This window comes from Mobula hypostoma, chromosome 5, assembly GCF_963921235.1.
Source record: "Mobula hypostoma chromosome 5, sMobHyp1.1, whole genome shotgun sequence".
Taxonomy (NCBI): domain Eukaryota; kingdom Metazoa; phylum Chordata; class Chondrichthyes; order Myliobatiformes; family Myliobatidae; genus Mobula; species Mobula hypostoma.
Window position 1 is genome coordinate 188627063 of NC_086101.1, and position 14675 is coordinate 188641737.

A 14675-nucleotide genomic window follows, 5' to 3' on the forward strand; every position below is an offset into this window, starting at 1 on the left:
TATAACCATGGTCTGATTTTTGCTTCCCCTCCAGCTGCTGCTGTTGTCGTTCCCTGCCTATCTGCGCTGGTAGCCGGATATGGTAAGTGTTGGGAATGTCTTGGTGCTCTTGGCTTGTTCAAAGCACCAGCATCTTTTACTCTACTGCTTTCAACATGGGAACAGAGAGGTTCAGAAGGGACAACACTCATTTCCCTGGAACACCATAAAGTTTAATACCCACGTAGCTTTGAGAGCCATTCCCAAACCCCTACCTTTACCTCATACGAAGACTAGGGCAGCAAGTGCTTAAGAAACTTGTATCACCTTCAGGTTCCCACTTTGGGTGGCACTGGAGCATAGTGGTAAACATAATGCTCTGCAGTGCCAGCGATCAGAGTTCAATTTCCCATCACTGTGTAAGGGGTTTGCACTTTCTCCCCATGACTGCATGTGTTTCCTTTGGGTGCTCTGGTTTCCTCCCTCATTCCAAAGACGTATGGATTAGTAGTTTAGTAAGTTTATATACGATGTTGGTGCTGGAAGCACAGCAAAACTTGTGGGCTGTCTTTGGCACATATTTGGACTGTTTTGGATGGTAAGACAACGAGACAAAGGAGCAGGGCTAGGCCATTCGGCCCATCGAATCTGCTCTGCCATTCGATCTCTATGTTTCGATGTGCATGTGACAAATAAAGCTAATCTCTTTATCTCTAACATTGCTCCATTTGGTGGGTGGTGGGGTGGAGATGCATCTCTACCAAAGGGAGTGTAAAGCGCTCCTTCCCTCTGCTAGCTTGCAGGTCACCCTTGGGCAAAGTGTAGCACCTGTTTACCCCCGGTCAGGGTCATGTGAAGCCATGGAAGCAGCTGGTGGATGGTTGTATGAGCAGCTGGGGCATATCACAAGTCCTGGTTATGTGATCACTGACGCCAGGCAGACAATCTCTGAAGACTATTGATAATGGCTGGGGTCACCCGTCTTGCCCAGAAGAAGGCAGTGGCAAACTATTTCTGTAGAAAAATTTGCCAGGAACAATCATGGTCATACAACATGGCAATTGATGATGATGCTCCATTTGGAAGTGTATCCTTTCATCGTTGCATTGTTACCTTGTGTTCTGTAAATATCTTCCTCCAATGCAGTACAGTGTCTTCAGAGTAGTTCATCTTCATCATCTTAACCTTATTTGATGATGGGTATTAAATATCCCAATGATGCAAGGGCCTGTTTCATGGTTCATCCCCAACAGCTGTGTGACAAAGCACTCCTTGATCTACAGGCTGTTCCCAGGGACACACAGGGAAATGAATTTCAAGTGCTGGGGCCAGATCATCAAGTCAGTGAAGGACTCCCTTTGGTCTGCCGGCACATCAAGATATCTTTGAAGGAATGGTGCTGAATGGTACCATTCCAGGCTGCAGGAGTATGTGCTGAGGGATGCATTGGAGCTTGGTTCATCCTCTGCAAGGGCTCAGTGGGAAAGGACCACAGTGCAGGGTTCTTCTGCTACTGAAGATGGAGGGGCCAGATTGGGTGAGGAGGCTCCTCAATTATTGTAGTCGTGCACCACAAAGGAGGCCACATGAGTGGCAACGTTCCTATTGATTTTAAGGAATATAATTGTACACTACTTAAAGCATTGACTATGAGTGTAAGAATGAAAAGGCATTGCATAGTTTTTTGTAATTTTTAAAGATTAATGTTTTGAAATGTTTTAATTTTGAATTTTTAAAAAAGTATCCCAACAAATGAATAATTAAAGAGTATTTACAGCTGATAGTACGGGCAAGATTCCTGTTACTGGTCACTCTGTGATGTTCAATGGTGGCAATTTAATGATGGCATTAAGGGGTCTTGCTTTTATTGGGGGTGGTCATTGCCTTGGATAATGTTATCTGCCAGATCCTCACTGAATGTTGAGCAGCAGTAATGGAAACCGAACTCTCCGCAATCGTTAACATCCACACTCCTGTAATGGAGGGGAAGTCACTGATGGAGTAGTTAAAGAGCATTGGGTCATAGAGCCACTATAGCACAGAAATAGGCCCTTTAGCCCATCATCCATACCAAACTGTTGTTCTGCCTAATCCCATTGACCCATACCTAGATCACAGCCCTCCATACCACTCCCCCCCCCCCCCACTGTCCATGTACTTATCCAAACTTCTATTAAATGTTGGAACCGAACACACAACACGGAGACCATAGTTTGTGTAAAACTGTGTACAGGATGATAAGAGGAATAGATAAAATTCACCTACCTGTTCAAGAGCCACTGGATAATGCTGCAGCTCTATAGAGCCCAGGTTAGCCCACAAAGTATTGTGTTTGGACACCTCTTTATAAAGACGTGGAAGCTATAGGGAGGGTGCGGAGGAGATATACCAGGATGCTGCCTGGATTAAAGAGCATGTTGTAAGAGGAATGTTGAACGAGCTAGAGCTTTTCTCTTTGGAGCGACAGAGGATGAGAGGTGACTTGATAGAACTGTGTGTACAAGATGATAAGAAGCATAGTTAGAGTAGACAGCCAGTGCGTTTTCCCCAGGGTGGAAATGGCTAATAAGAGGAGGCATAGTTTTATAGGGGAGATGTAAGATGCAGGTTCGTTTACACAGAGAGTGGTGGGTGCATGGAATGCGCTGCCAGAGGTGATTGATAACTTAGCTGCAAACAATGTGCTGGAAGAACCCAGCAGCATCTGAAGGGGGCAGGGGAAGGAATTGTCAACATGTAAGGTCTAAACCTTGTATCAGGACGTCAGTTGTTGTTGATGTGTGCGCAGGACACAGCAGAGAGCGAGGATACCTTCATCTATCAGTTCAGGCTGGAGAATTTAGAATGACAGGCATAGAATTGAGGAGTGAGGGAGCAGGTCAGGCACTTGGGTAGAAAGTTGTTCCAATGATTGTGAATTTTAGAAATGCTGTGTCTGAAGGGACTGCAAATTACATTGCCAAATAGATGTTAAAGGTATGATTGATGCCCTGTACAATATGGTACAGACCCTTTCAGCCCAGCGAGCCCATGCCACCCAGTTACACACATCTGACCAGTTAACCTACTAACCCGTACATCTTTGGAACGTAGGAGGAAATGTGAGCACTTGGAAGAAACCCATGCAGTTATAGGGAGAACATACAGAGGTGGAATTGAACCAGGGTTGCTGGCGCTGTAATGGAGTTATGCTAACTGCTACACTACCATGTCACCCTTAATAGTATCCAAGCATTTATCAAATGAGGTCATAGAAGTAATGAATGTGATTGTGGAACAGATGTTATATTGAACAATGGGATTAATATGAAGCTGTAAGGACATTTTTGCTCATAGCTCTTATGATTCTGGCTCAAGAGGGTTACAAATTGAGTCAAGACTTAGTCATAGAGCACAAGATATAGGCCCGTCGGCCCATCTAGTCCATGCTGAACTGTTAATCTGCCTAGTCCCATTGTCCATACTCCTCCCCTTCATGTACTTAAGCAAACTTCTCTTAAATGTTGCAATCCAACCCACATCCTCTATGTCCACAGGCAACTTGCTCTGCACTCTCACCACCCTCTAAGTGAAGAAGCTTCTCTTCATGCTCCCTTTGAACATTTTACCTTTCATCCTTAACACATGACCTATAATAAATAAGTATCCTTTGCTAGCAGTGGAGAAAATAGTTAGGGAAGGGTGTGAAAAAAAATTGTTTTAAATGGATCTTTTTTTAAAAGGTGCAGCCAATCAAAAAGGAACAATAATGGGAATACTTCGTAGTCTGGGGGCTCTAGCCCGAGCCTTGGGACCAACCTTGGCAGCTACAGGTGAGAAATTATTCAGCTTCATTTGTTGCTTTCATGGGTTTCAGGAGTGAGTTTCCTGATTATGTTCAGTTAATGGCAGGACAATGATTTCTTCATTAGCACATGGGAGTCTCTGCTCCAGTAGTGAGAATTGCATTTAATTGAAGAACTTGGAGAGATCTGAATTTTACATTTAATTATATGTCATGTATGCACTTTATGTCAACTTGTACAGCTACAGATTTTATCTGTAAATATTGTGCGCTGTATGTGATATACAGTATGTGCTGTGCTTTTCACCGTGGTCTCAGAGGAATGTTGTTTTCTTTAGCTGTATACATATGTATGGTTGAATGACAATGAACTTGAAGTAGTTCCCAATACACTTCACAAAGAAAAATTGCAAAGCAAAATTTGCTATGGATTGACAAGGGACAGGACTCAAAGCTTGGATTTATGAAAGGGGTGGAGGGATTTATGAAAGTAATTAGATGTTGAAGGCATGACTGCTAATAGTGAAACAATTAAATTTAGCAATTCTCTTGTACTCTGTATCACCATGTAACTTTGGAGGAGTGCATTAATTTCCAATGTGGAGGGATAAGAGACTACTTATGCTGGAATCTGGAGCAACAAACAATCTGCAGAAGGAAAAGTGGACGATTCTTTTCCTAACAGCTGGCTGAGTTCCTCAAACAGACTGTTGCCTCATATTCTTCCATTTTTGCTTTGTGTGGAGGGAGAAGGGCATTTATCTAATTTTCTTCATAAAGTTAAATATTTAATCTTTTACTGACCTTTAAGGCAGTATATTCCAAAATTTAAACACTAACTTAGTAAGAAATTTTCTTCTACTGCAATCACTATTATACTTGACCTTAAGACTAGTTTCTCCCAGAACAAAGTTTGTAGAACATAGAACAGTACAGGCTCCTTGGCCCATGATGTTGTGCTGACCTTATAACTTACTCCAAGATTAATCTAACTCTTCCCTCCTACACAGCCCACCATTTTGTTCCTTTATTTATGTGCCAATCTAAGAGTCTCTTAAATGTCCTTAATAAATCTGCCATTATCACCACTCCTGGCAGGGTTTTCCATGTACCTTCTGTGTAAAGAACTTACTTCTGACATCCCCTTTATATTTTCCTCCAATCACTTTAAAATTATGCCATCTCCACTGGGGACAAAGTCCATGTAGGATGATTTTAGAGTAGGTTAAAAGGTTGGCACAACATGGTGGGCTGAATGGCCTGTACTGTTCTAGATGGAGCTGGTTGAGAAGTTTGATACCTGCCTGTGTGCTGCAGCTAATGGACAAGGGAGGTGGTGGAGGGATTGAATGTTGTTTTTCTCTTGCAGTCTACTGGCTGGGAGGTGCCGAGCTGTGTTTCACCATGGCAGCCGCTGGCTTCCTCCTCCCTCTCGCACTTATTTCAGTTCCCAAAGCAAAGAAAACAGAGTGAGGAGGACCAGAGGATGGATATGTAAAGGTCGAGAGGACAGGACGGATTCCCTTCAAGCAACCGCAGGCTGTGTTTAAAGCAAATTCTGGTGGTTGATCTTCAACATCTCCAGCTGAGAATATCACAGCAAATGAGGATCAGGAAACTGCCTAAAGTAGAAATGTCGTGTTTATTAGGTGGAGTACAGAGGACTTCAGGAAAGTAACTTGTTATGGGGCTCTTTCTTTCTCCTTCCTATTGGGTGCATTTATGGATGTATGTATTTATGGATGTGGTCTACGTGTATGGTCTGGTTGTGCATGGGTGGGTGGTCTACGTCCCCTCCTTAGGTGGAAAAGTGCCACAGTGGAAACTTGCATTATCCCATCTGGAGGTTAATTGTTGGATTTGGGTGGTTAATAATCAGTGGGTCATTAAGTGTTTCCTTACACCTGGACCCTTTTGGCTATAACATTGCCTAAGTTGGAATGAGATATACTCAACATCCAGCTACTGGTATAATGTCCGAGGAAGGTAAAGTAATGGTCACAAGGAAAACTGTTCTAATTTGGAATTAGAAAATTAAACACTTGCAGGATTTTTCTCTTATTTATCACTTTTTAGAACATGAGTTCAGCCTAACACTAGAGATAAGTTCAAATCTCTTGTGATAGGTAGAGAAATTGCATTCTTGGAACACTAGTAATGGCAATTCTCCAGCAACTAGATTGTCATAAAGACTACAGGGAAAGAAATCTGCTCTTAGTCTGAGACCAGTACACAACTTCAGATCTTTAAATTCTGTTCAAAGGTGATTCTGGTGAATCCTAAGTGCTAGCCTTGACAGCAAAACCAGGTGTCACCTTCCCCCACTACCATAATCACCACCAACTTCCATCACTGAGTGGTAGCTGTGCCTTCAGATGCCTGTGTGCTTGAACTCTTTTTGCCTTCATTATCAATCTCTAGCCAGTACTACAGTCACTCCTCTTTTGACCCAATTTTATATCCGTGGAAATACCTTGAAAATTGCTCTGTCAATGCAAATTTTTGCTTTTCAAGTGTGTGTGCAGTGAAATCAATACCATTCAAAAAAAAAGGCAAGTGATTTCACATATGCAATAAATCTGCTGAATTTCAGAGTACAGGTTCTCTCATGCTTTGGGAATCTGCAACTTATGTACAGCCGGCACACACAAACAAGTGTCTGGGAAACCGGCAGGATGGATTTCACAAATTCTTGCCTTTCTTGCCATATGGTTCTGACTTGTGAAGTGCTCAGGTTACAAACAGCTCATGGGTGTGGAACTTCGCCTTAACCTGGCAAGGCCCTATCCAGCAGCTTTTTTTGGGAGAAAGCCCTGGAGACAAAAGAAGGTAGTTTTCTGGTGAAAATATGTCACTTGTCTTGTCATTTTACTTTAACCTAGTGGGACCTCCTATTAACATGTTCATATTTGATGAAATGTTTACTTAAAACTTTATTAAGATACTCTAATAAACTATCCTGAAATCAAATGTTTTGTACAGAATTTCAAATAAACATCCATTTTACTTTATGGACAAGACAATTACCTTCAGGAACTATCCTACTTCAGCCATACAAATTTTGGTCCTTCCTGCTCACTAATCACAGCTGAAAAGGGTCCTGCTGTAGGGTCTTGGCCTGAAACTACATTATTCCTCTCCAAAGATGCTGTTGGACCTGCCCAGTTTCTCTAGCGCTTTTCGTATGATACCTTCAGGAGCCTTGGGAAATTGCATTTGACATGGTACTGATTGGCAAATTGCTATGGAAACATCCAGAATGAAACAGGTCAGGAGCCAGTTTATCCTGCCTGATCTCCAACCTTACACACTTGCTACATTTCCAAAAAATGGAAGAGATCACTGCATTCTATTAATTTCACACTTCCATTTTAGACTGAACTCTTAATTTATTTAGAGATACAGCACAGAATAGGCACTTCTGGTCCTTCGAGCCATGTAACCCAACACCTGATTTAACCCTTGCCCAATCGCAAGACAACTTGCACTAACCAATTAATCTACTAACTGGAACATCTTTGGACTGTGGGAGGAAACTGGAGCCCCCAGAGAAAACACAGGCATTCCATGGGGAGGACATACAGACTCCTGACAGAACAGGTCAGAACTGAACTCGTGTCCTGAACTGCAAAAGTGTAGCACTAACTGCTACACCAGTGATGCCCCAAGGAAAATAAAGGAGCTGAGGTCCTGATGCAAGGATTTGATCAGAAACAGACAATTTCTTCTACCCCACCCTCCTCTCAACTAATGCCATTCCACCCATTGAATTCCTCCAACAGATAGCTGCTCACTTTAATAAAGTATAAAAGTTAAAGCCAGAACTACTTCCCCCTTCAGCCACCACGTTTCAGTGCAAATTTTTAGAGTGAGATACACAGTGGGCTGTACTATGTTATGCTGTAGTGTTCTATGTTCTAAATGCAGCAAAGGTGTGGCAGTGGAAAGCCGATAGTGTCTGTATGACACGAGAAGAAATAGACAGCCTGCAATGAGTAGTGCTGCCTCCTTGAATAAACTGAACACTTGTGGGGTTTAAAGAAAGGATTTTATTTAAGTAACTTCAAAAAAATGTTACAATGAAACTTAAAAAAAATTAGATATGATTCTTTTCATAAGTAATATTTTTTTACTTAGAATTCTTTGTTTTCATACAAAGAATTGAAAACGTAGGATAAAAATCAATAGAGGATAATTAACAAATGAGAATCTAAACATAGGTGACATTGTTAAGTCTGGCAATTCTAACAAATTAACAGAAAACTTAAAATTGTTTAGAGTACAGAAGTTATACAAGGGTAAAATACAAGCGTAAAGCCAGTGATGCCATGCAGTCCTCATTACACACCTGTACGCAAATTGTACTCCTGCATTATACTTTTGCGGCCATTTCCACCACGGCCCCACCTCAACCCACCTGCAGACTTACTGAGAGTGGGGAATGCTGCAGCTGTACATCAGCACAGCGATGGTTTCATCACTGTTCCAAGTTTGTTGCAAATGTAATACCATACAACAACCCAGACCTCCTACGGGAATGGAAGAATTTCCACTAGGGGCGGCGAGCAATGCTGCCTGTAATGAGAAGGGTTCGAAGTTCAAAGTAAACTATCAGTTTTAGTGCAGTGTTATGTTGCACTGGTAGAATTTCCATCAATCCCGTTTAAAATAAACAATGTAAAGGAATCTGTCTATTTACGAAGGTGACTTGGTTAATTAGAATCCAGGTTGGGGGGGGGCAGTGAAAGAAGAACTTTGGTCAGCATGGGGTACCATAATATTCTGCTGTGGGAGCAGAAGGGAGGGGCTGAGTTCAGCAGAAACTTGCTCCACCTCCTGATCAAGTCATTGTGAATGAGGATGTGGTGGAGGGTTGTACATCAAAGAATGCTGGAGATGGGATGAGAAGAGATGATAAGTTCCAAACAGCACTGCCCACTGGAAAGGGCTCTTGAATTTCTACTCAAGACATATTTTAAATGACACATTTGACTGTACAATCACTGAACTGCAAAATAAGGAGGGTTCATGAATGTGATAAAGCACTGTATAAATACAAGCAACTTGTTTCATCCTGTATAGAACCACAACTTTTCCTTCACTTTAATCTAAGCAGTATTTCACAAACAGAAGAGTATCAGACAAATGATGCAGTGACAAAATGTTGGGAAACGAGTCACCAGACTCAATAACTTCGTTATGCTCTTGAACAAGTGGCAGAGGGTTACATGGCAGGACCATTGGTCAAAGCACCCAAAGGAAACTATTCGCAACAGGCAATAGCAGTAAGTTTCCTTAAGGGGTGTAGAAGGGGAAAAAATAACAGTATTCATGATTCGGCAAAACCCAGATCATTTCTCATTTTCTGAAGTAAGCAACTCATAATCTGTGCCATCTACATGTAGTAATCTTCCTTTAAACATTGCTGGCTAAAAAGGTGTGCAGCATCACAATTGGCTGGTATTAAAGAGTCATGCGCAGGATGTCTCTCATACACATGTTAAAATGTATATCTCCACTATAACAGCTGCATATTACAACAAAGCAATTAATTCATCATTACGACATAATCTCATTATAAAGGTTTCTTCTGGTTTCATTGTTCTAACTCTATCTCGAAGTGGTAAACCATGCTGAGATTAAACACTTGAAGGCTTGCACCTACTGTACTGAAAAGGTTAGCACCTCTGTTTTGTGTCAAAAGATGTCCTGTTACTTTCGAGATCATTTGAGCTATACTAGACATTTCATTGCATTCCGTTACATGGATGTTTTTGTTTAAAATATAACACTAGACAATACAACCTTGTACATTCTAGAAATGAATTAGAATCAAGGGCATTATGCCTTTCCTGCTTAAAAAAAAGGGTGGGGGGGGGGGTTCTTTAGGATTCACTTTTCTTCTTATTCTTTTTCAAGAAGGAAGGGGTGCGGAACTTTTTCTTCTTCTTTGAGGGTGACTTGCTGGGAGACTCGTCGCTGGCCGCGTCAGCCACCTCCTCAACGGGTGATGAAGGCACCTGCTCAGGAGGGGGCGAGGAGGGCTCCTCCTGCTGCTCAGTGGTAGTCAGCTCCTCAAGCTTCCTACTCAGGTCTTTGCTTGGGCTGTCCGACTCCTCTTTTGCAGGGGTCTGGACGGTCGGTGTTTCCAAGGGCTCATCAGGGGCGAGTTCAGGTGGAGACTGTTGGAAAGTTGCAGCACTGTCATCCTTGCGTGTCTGTTCCATTTGCGATTCTGAAGAATTTATAGAAGAGGTCAGAATAAGTGAGTGAGAATAAATTTTGGTGAAAGAATCTCAGTGTCCCTGCTGCAAAGCTCCATTATTCTCTTTTATCAAGATATCAAATAGTCAATTCCCAAAGATTGAAGCTTTTGTTTCTTTCAGAAACCAGCTTTACTCCATATCTTTAAAGCTAAGTAATTATTCCAATTTTTTTCCCAGCTAGTTTCTTAAAGCTCTGAAGTTTGAACCCATTTGATGTTCCATTCACCCATAGCCCTATGCTCTTTGACATACATTGGTTCCCAATCCATCAGCATCTCAAATTGAAAATTCTCATCTTGAGTTTAAGACACTTCTCCCCACAACCCTGGTCAGTTTCCTATTTTGTTCAGGCCAACACTGATGGCGATCGTACCATCTGTCCAGACTGAGCTCCGGAATCCCCTCACCAAACTTTCCCAAGTGCCTCTTCTTTTTTTTGGGCAAGATTTCTGTGCAAAGGCCTCGAAATGTGCAAGTTTTGTCTACTTGCATTAGAGGATATACAATGTGGGTCTTCTCTTCCTGTGAAAATTGTTGCTGCTTGTTTTGTTCTACCAAACATTGTGGGCATGCTATGTTGGTGCTGGAATGTGTGCGGGCTGACATCAGCACATCCTTAGGTGTGTTGGTCGTTAATGCAGACGACACATTTCACTGTATGCTTCAATGTACATCTCATAACTAATATGAATTTGATCTGAATCAAAATGCACCTGGTCAGTTACTCACCTTTTTTTTAAGAAAACGACAATCCATTCTTGAGCAAGGAAAAAAATAATCACAATAGCTGAAGACTTTGGTTAGACCACAAACATAACTGATAAAGTCAAACACTTCAGGGTTAGTTTGTTCCTCTATCCATGAGGAATCTATTTTGTTATGTTACTTTTACTATTTTTTTGTATATTTTCTATGATACCACATCAATCAGCTGATCAGATACAGAATAGGTAGCAGACCACAATTTCCTTGAGGGAGGGAAGTGATTCCACAGCCAACAGATCAAATTGAAGCTCTGGTCCTGCTATATCCAGTTGTGAACAGTAGACTCCACTCATTCATAACTAGATTGGGGGATCACTTCGCCAAGCACCTTCGCTCCTCTGCCACAAAAGGCAGGATTTTCCAGTGGGCACCCACTTCAATTCGACTTCTCATTCCAACATATCGGTCCATGGCCGCCTCTACCACCACAGTGAGACCATACTTAGTTTAGAGAAGCAAGGCCCCTGGGTAACCTCCAACTTGGTAGCATGAATGTCGATATCTGTAACTTCCAGTGATTACTCCCCACCCTCTTTTCATCTTTTTCCATTCTGGCACCTCTTACCCCTTCTTTACTCCTCACTTTCCTCTGGTGCCCCTCCTTCTTTCCGTTCTCCTCCACTGTTCTCTCACACATCAGATTCTTTCTTCAGCCCTTTACCTCTCCCACTTCCCAACTTACTTCATCTCTCCTCCCCCACCCACCCAACTTCCCCCTCACTTGCTTTCACCTATCACCTGCCAACTTCTACTCTATCCCCTCCCACCACCTTATTCTGACTTCTTCCCCCTTCCTTTCCAGTCCTGATGAAGGGTCTTGGTCCAAAACATCAATTGTTTATATTCTTCTCCACAGATGCTGCCTAACTTGCTAAGTTCCTCCAGCATTTTGTGTGTTGCTGTGGAACAACATCTCGATATCTGCCTGGGCACATAGCAGCGTTCCAGACTTGATTTCTAGTTTTCCCAACTTCAGGCAGCTCACTTTTTCTTTGCTGGTATCAGAACCGACCAATTTTGCCTATCATTCTTCCCTCAGTCTCCCAGCCTTGCACTGTCTGGTTTTATCTTCTGCCCAAAATACACAAGAACTGCTGGGCAAACCCATTGTTCCAGCCTGCTCATGCTACATTGAACTTATTTTTTACCCACCCTGCTTTTTCCTCTGGTTTAATCGCTTCCCACCTACCACTGTATTAAAAAAAATTGCCCTACAGATCCCCTTTAAAAAACAAACATGAGAAAATATGCAGATGCTGGATTCTCATCCACTTTGCCTCCAACTTCCACCCCTACCCTCAAATTCACCTGGTCCATTTCCGACACTTCCTTCCCTTGCTTGGTCTCACTGTCTCCATCTCCGGAAACAGCTTATCCACTGATATCTATTATAAACCAATGGACCCCCACTGCTACCTGGACTACACCTTGTCCCACACTGCTACTTGTAAAAATGCCATCCCCTTCTCTCAATTCCTCAGCCTCCACTGCATCTGCTCTTAGAATGAGGCTTTTCATTCTAGAATGAAGGAGTTGTCTTCCTTTTCCAAAGAAAGGGGCTTCCCTTCCTCCACCATCAAAGCTGCCCTCAATCACACCCCTTCTACTTCAAGCACGTCTGCTGTTACCCCATCCTCCCACCACGCTACCAGGATTAGGGTTCCTCTTGTCCACACCTACCACCTCACCAGCCTCCGCATCCAGCGCATAATTCTCCGAAACTTCTGCATCTCCAACCGGATTCCACCACCAAACACATCTTTCCCTCCCTCCCCCCCCCCCAACTTTCTGCTTTCTGCAGGGATCGCTCCCTATGGGTCTCCCTTGTCCACTGGTCCCTCCCCACTGATCTCCCTCCTGGCACTTATCCTTGCAAGCAGAACAAGTGCTTCACCTGCCCCTACACCTCCTCCCAGGTGAGGTGACACTTCACCTGCAAGTCTGTTGGGGTCATATACAGTGTTCGGTGTTCCCGGTGTGGCCTCTTGCATATCGGTGAGTCCCAACGTAGATTGGGAAACTGCTTTGCTGAGCATCTATGCTCCATCCACCAGAACAAGCGGGATCTCCCAGTGGCCATCCATTTAAATTCCACTCCCCATTCCCATTCCGACATGTCCATCTATGGCCTCCTCTACTGTTGGGATAAGGCCACACTCAGGTTGGAGGAACAACTCCTTATATTCTGTTTGGGTAGCCTCCAACGTGATGGCATGAACATCGATTTCTCAAACTTCCAGTAATGCCTCCCCTCCACCCCTACTTCACCATTTCCCATCCCCTTCTCCCTCTCTCATGTTATCTCCTTGCCCGCCCATTGCCTCCCTCTGGTGCTCCTCCTCCTTTTCGTTCTTCCATGGCCTTCCGTCTCTTTCACCAATCAACTTCCTAGCTCTTTGCTTCAACCCTCCTCCTCCAAGTTTCACCTATCACCTGGCGTTTCTTTCTCCCTTCCCCCCACATTTCAAATCTACTCCTCGGCTTTTTTCTCTAGTCCTACCAAAGGGTTGCGGCCCAGATCGACAATTGAACTTTTTTCCCCCATGGAAGCTGCCTGGCCTGCTGAGTTCCCCCAGCATTTTGTGTGTGTTGCCCTTTAAAAACATTATCCTTCTCACTGTTAAGCTATACCCTCCGTTATTTCAAAGTTGCTGGTGAACGCAGCAGGCCAAGCAGCATCTATAGGAAGAGGCGCAGTCGACGTTTCAGGCCGAGACCCTTCGTCGGCCTGAAACGTCGACTGCGCCTCTTCCTATAGATGCTGCTTGGCCTGCTGCGTTCACCAGCAACTTTGATGTGTGTTGCTTGAATTTCCAGCATCTGCAGAATTCCTGTTGTTTCCCTCCGTTATTTGACAGTTCTGCCTTGGGAAAAAGATTATGACTGTCTACTCTATTTATATCTCAATTTTATAAACATCCATCAGGTCCTTCCTCCTTCTGACACTCCAGAGAAAACCACACTGGTTTATCTAACCTCTCCTTACAGCTTGTACTCTCTCATCCAGGCAGAATCCTGGTAAAACTCTGCACCCTCTCCAAAGCTTCCACATCTTTCCTGTAATGGAACATCCAGCATGGCGTGCAATATTACAAGAACAATCTCATCAAAATTTTATACAACATTCATTCCTGACTCTCATACTATATACCCCCAGTGATGACAGGAGGCATGCCAACCTTCTTTACCACCCTAGCAGCTTGTATAGTTACTTTCAGAGGGGTAAGGACTTGGGATCCCTACAGTGCCCTGTAAAAGGGGTATATAGCCTGGGGTATATCTCATCTGGTCCTGGAGACTTATCCAAAAGAGATTACAATGATCCAGAAATCTGAATCCCTGCCCCCTGCTCTAATCCCTCAGCCACACATTTATCCTCCACCTCACTCTATTCCTACGCTCATTGTCGCGTGGCACAGGCAGTAATCCTGAGATTACTACCTTTGAGGTACTGCTTCTCAACTTCCTAACTCCCTGTATTCTGTTTACAGGATCTCCTCCCTTTTCCTACCTATGTCATTGGTACAATATGTACCACGACCTCTGGCCGTTCACCTTCCCACTTCAGGATATCGTGGAGGTGATCAGAAACATCCCGGACCCAGGCACCTGGGAAGCAAACTACCATCCGTGTTTCTTTCCTGCGTCCACAGAATTGCCTGTCTAATCCCCTAAACATAGAGTCCCCTATTACTGCATTGGCGCTACTTCCAGCACGCATGCAGAACTCGTTGACTTTATTAACTTTGCCTCCAACTTTCACCCTGCCCTCAAGTTTACCTGGTCCATTTCCGACACCTCCCTCCCCTTTCTAGATCTTTCTGTCTCTGTCTCTGGAGACAGCTTATCCACTGATGTCTACTATAAGCCTACTGACTCGC

General features: G+C 43.4%; 2 protein-coding genes across 13 annotated transcripts in view; one reads left to right on the plus strand and one right to left on the minus strand.

The window, feature by feature from the left end:
- The window catches only part of mfsd10 (major facilitator superfamily domain containing 10), a 54052-nt gene extending 47286 nt beyond the window's left edge, over positions 1–6766 (plus strand). For all 4 annotated transcript variants that reach the window (XM_063049539.1, XM_063049540.1, XM_063049537.1 and 1 more), the window contains exons 11-13: positions 35–82; positions 3702–3791; positions 5133–6766. In XM_063049539.1, coding sequence (XP_062905609.1) covers positions 35–82; positions 3702–3791; positions 5133–5236 — 242 coding nt within the window. In that variant the 3' untranslated portion in view covers positions 5237–6766. The remainder of the gene's footprint in view (positions 1–34; positions 83–3701; positions 3792–5132) is intronic.
- A 1032-nt stretch (positions 6767–7798) lies between these two features.
- Positions 7799–14675, minus strand: part of add1 (adducin 1 (alpha)) — a 159818-nt gene continuing 152941 nt past the window's right edge. For 8 of the 9 annotated variants that reach the window (XM_063049543.1, XM_063049544.1, XM_063049541.1 and 5 more), the window contains one exon: positions 7799–9998. In XM_063049543.1, the coding sequence (XP_062905613.1) occupies positions 9649–9998 (350 nt within the window). In that variant the 3' untranslated portion in view covers positions 7799–9648. The remainder of the gene's footprint in view (positions 9999–14675) is intronic. The other variant, XM_063049549.1, reaches the window with a different exon arrangement.